Source organism: Macadamia integrifolia, chromosome 10, assembly GCF_013358625.1.
Source record: "Macadamia integrifolia cultivar HAES 741 chromosome 10, SCU_Mint_v3, whole genome shotgun sequence".
In the NCBI taxonomy this organism is placed as follows: Eukaryota; Viridiplantae; Streptophyta; class Magnoliopsida; order Proteales; family Proteaceae; genus Macadamia; species Macadamia integrifolia.
Window position 1 is genome coordinate 16164247 of NC_056566.1, and position 4484 is coordinate 16168730.

A 4484-nucleotide genomic window follows, 5' to 3' on the forward strand; every position below is an offset into this window, starting at 1 on the left:
CGTTGTTTTCTTGAGTTTTTAAACTAAAACCATGTTCTTCTTTGTTGTTATTTATTTGTTTTATTAAGGTATTAATAGATTGCGTTGAAGATGCTCGTGTATGTCTTTTCATTGGCTGATAACATTGATATATATATATATATATATATATATTTAGACAATCAGATAGCATTATCTTGCGTTTTTAGTAATTAAGGGTTTCGACTTTCAAGGACTACATATTGTGTCTGCCTACATGTGTGGTGCTTCAGCCACAATGGATAGCACATCTTCAAACTAAAACAGTCAATCCCGCCAAACATACATAGAGTATTACCAACTCACTAGACCAAAAACCTCGATCCGTCGTTTGACTGTAAGGGAAATTAAAATTTTCAAACCTTAAAACAAAAAAACTTTTCAATCATGTAATCATGTGAAATATAATTCAAATTTTTTTTTTTTAATTTGAAATTTTCATTTTCCTTCCCTTTAATTTTCCTTGCAGCCAAATGAACCTTCACTGAATTAATATGAAATATGAAATTACATTGTCCTGCCTATCTCTTATGGCTTTGCCTACCTTTTTAAATTCCACCCACCTCTTCTTCAAGCTCTCCCCCGCTCGTTTTGTCTTTTAAGGGTGTTAATCTATTCGATTTTGATGTATACGATGTGATCTAATTCGATTCACATTTATTTGGCTGAAATCAAAACCACACCATTTACTAAATGGTTGCACTTTTTGAGACCGCAACCGTTTAGTAAACGGTTTTGGTTCCACGATTTTTAAACGGTGTCAATTTTATGATTTTAAATAATTTTGATCACAGTTTATTCCATACGGTTTCTAAACGGATAACAATTGGTTTGCTAATTTATTCGCATGCTTACTAAAATTTGTTTTTATTGATAAATGCTTGAATCATGTAGCAAATTAAGTGAGACATTGAACAAACAAGGATTTAACAACATAACTACATAATATGAATAGATTGTTGGACAGCCTTTATGATCCTTAATTCTTTCCTAAATTAAACCATTTTATTTTGTTAAAACAACCAAATATTTAATAATTATACAGGTTAATTGGATCAATTTTGACTGTTTAAACATCTCAATTCTCTCAATGTTAATTCGATTTAAAATCAATAGATTAAACGATTAAAACCAACCCAATCCATTTAATTAATTTGTCTTAAACTTAAAATCATAATCAACCCATTTACTAAACAATTTTACAATTTCAATGTAAACAGCTCGATTTAATTTTAATAAACGGTTTTAATTCCAAATTCACATCCTTACTATCTTTCAAGACCTGTCATAGGAAAAATTAGAGAGGCCAGCTATGATGGCAACTTCTGCTTGAAACACCAAAGAGAAAGAACTCGTGGTATTGAACCCTGCCACATTCAGGTGCGGATAGAGTATGTGTAGAAGCAGGTGGGCCCTCCTAGCACTAACTAGGCTGGCTAGCAACACTCACTACGATAGAATAGCTTAGAAGAAAAAAGCAGCTGCCAGCTGTGAAGTGAAATTTGTCTGAACCCCTACCCATCCCTTACCCAACACCCCCACCCCAACCCCCAACACAAAAAAATCCCCTACCCATCCGGCCGGTTAAAACTAGTCTCCCACTTAACCGGCCCCTGTGGCCATACCTGATCTTAACCAGTTCCACTTGTTAGGCTATTATGCATTGTCATCATATTTTGGCAATCATAATCATTGAATCAGAATGACATTGACTAAGATCTTCATTATATAAGACCCTGAATAGATAGGTTAAGAGTCCCTCCATGTCCCCAACGAATCTTGATGATGTGCCTATACAAAATGCTCAATAAACCATCTAGTGATCTCATATTTAATTTGCACAAAAAAAAAAAAAAAAAAAAAAAGTGTATGTGATATGGTAAGGGTTTCTTCTTGAGAGCTACATCCCATTTTCAAGAATGTAACCACCAATGACCAACCATGTTAAGCATGTTGCTTAGGAAACTCACCAATACAGACAAGACAAGCCAACCCATCTCCACCCTCAAAAGCCTCAATAACTCCAGTGAGCTTTTTCTTGATAATAATGTTGTGCAAGAGTTCATCTTAAAACACAATTAAACAAATGTGTTTTAACTATCTAATGGTGTTAAAATAATCCCACTTCTGATATAGCTTAATCAACTCATCATGGCTTTACCAAAAAAGAAAAAATCAACTAATCTTGGTACAAAGCAAAAGAAATCCAATTTTGTTGCCTTGTACATAAAAAGGTATATCAAATCCCATCAGTATCACATTTACATGAATGTATTTGAGTGATATATGCATGTGAGAGAGTGAGAGAGTGAGAGAGTGAGAGAGTGCATGTGAGAGAGTGAGAGAGTGAGAGAGTGAGCAACAGGAGGTTGCCAAGGGAAAGGGAGAAGCATTATTCAGAAGGGAAAAGAGGAAAAGAGGAAAAGAGGAAAAGAGGAAAAGAGACAGAGCTACATGGCAATGAGAGGGGAAAATAAAGCCAAAACCCCTTCTCTCCTTTTCCCATCGTCACCCAAGTCCCCATCCATTCAAGAAGACAAACACATCCATTCTTCCCTTCACAGCCAACTTAACCCTATCCCTAAATGCTTCTCTTCCCAACAAATTTGTCCCTAACTACATAGCAAAAAGAAAATCCTCTGGTGTTTACCCATCTTTCTCTCTCTCTCCTCTTTCTCATTACAATCCTCTTTCACTAAAAATTTCATTTTTGACAAGGAGAAATAACAAAAAAAAATTACCATCTTCAAAATCCAATCTCTTCTTCTCAATAATCTGCACAGAATCACACAATTACCAAAACAATAAATGAGAAGACATGAAAGGAAAGACAATGAAAGAAACTCCTAACCCCTTTAATCCCAAACTCTTCCAATTTTCCAATACTCACCTTCACGTTTCTTCAGCAAAGATCTAATGAACATCAAGCATATTACTACAAATCCCAAAGCTGCTGCCCCTCCCACAACAATTGCTACAGTCTTCCCTGCATTTTGCCCTATACCTACATCACTCAAATCAATGACAGATTCAAATTTCCATTAAAGGGGAGAAGAAAGGTAGAAAAACAAATAGAACCCACCAATCTAAATTGGACAGAGAACTAGAAACTATACCACAAGAGAGAGAGAGAGAGAGAGAGAGCTTTACCTGAAGAAGATTTCCTTGTGATCCCATTTGGGTAGTAAGAATAGCTAATAAAGCACCTGTGAAGATAAACTTGGCCAGAGATGGCGCTTCCACATTCAACCTGAGCCTTCTGCACAGCAGTTTGCACGCATTGTCCACAATCTGAAGTTCCCAAATCCCCTTCACACTGAGCCAACATATACACCGATTGATAACTCGTTGTGTAAAACCCTTTACTGCTCGCAATACCACTTTCGAGCACAGAAAATGCCGTGTCTCTCCTCATCTCAAATCCATTCCCTGAAGCCTGTGAAGTACCACATGTCTTATAAAGCATCTCCACCCCAGAAATATCAGGAAACCCAGAGATCTGATAGTGGATGTAGCAACCATAGAGCTGAACCCTCGCAGCCACGGAATTTCCGCACAGGCGCCTCGTCATGTCAGGGAGCTTGCTCACGCATCTGTAGCATTCCCTATTACTGAGATCTCCCCTGCATTGAAACAGACCAGAAATGGTTGCTTGGCCTCCACCTGTGCTTGTTTTGTAGAAAGCTTTCAGGGAGGCCTGAGCGGTAAGAGAAGCGAAAAGCGAAGAAAGGGCTTGAGAGTAACTGGAATCCGAGAATGATTGACTTGCACAACCCTTGTAAACTAAATTGTAGTTATCTGTGGCGGATTTCACAGATGGAAGGAACCCAAAACCTGCAAAGAAGAAGAGAGTGAAGGAGAGGAAGCAAAAGGGATTTCTGATTAAACCCATCTGCAGGAGGATTAGCTCAAAGCATGGCGGGTTTTCTTTCAGAGGGATTTTTGATGGATTGAGGAGTTGGGTTTTGATAAGAAATGAGGAAAGTTAGATGGGTTAATTTTTGGGTTTTCTCACAGAGGGTTCTGTACTCGGTTTTCTTTCTTTTTGGATGGCCTACCTCTGTCAAAACTGTGGAGATTGTAGAGATGCAGAGATGGGTTTTCCTTTTCTCTATGAATGAAGTGGTGTGATTGTGTCAATATGATAATGGAGAAATAATAAAGTATTGTTTTGCATGGAAATACTTAATTTAAAATTTTCAATTTTTTTTTTTTTTTCAAATTTTCAATTCATATGGAGAATGAGGACAACAGTACTGGACTACTGGTCCAAGATATTATTTAAGAAGCAGAGGAAATATTCTCCTTGTAAGGATGGTGGGGTAAACCGAAAAGGGTTGGGGGAGGGAATCTGATTTTATGAGAGAGAAGTGAAAGCCAGAGGTGTTTTGAGTTTTGGCTGACCAGTGACCAAAGCAGCTGTTACTTGAATTAGGGTTTGAATTTGGAACACCTAATGGTTTCTA

At 37.3% G+C, this 4484-nt stretch overlaps 1 protein-coding gene across 1 annotated transcript; it reads right to left on the reverse strand.

Moving 5' to 3' along the window:
* Window positions 1-2174: 2174 nt before the first annotated feature.
* On the reverse strand, window positions 2175-4168 carry LOC122090876 (plasmodesmata-located protein 2-like). Its single transcript, XM_042660616.1, has 3 exons — window positions 3169-4168; window positions 2909-3022; window positions 2175-2793 (listed from the first exon to the last, which is right to left on the reverse strand). The coding sequence occupies exons 1-3, from the start codon at window positions 3908-3910 to the stop codon at window positions 2786-2788; spliced, it is 864 nt and encodes a 287-aa protein (XP_042516550.1). The 5' UTR covers window positions 3911-4168; the 3' UTR covers window positions 2175-2785.
* Between the last annotated feature and the right edge of the window lie 316 nt (window positions 4169-4484).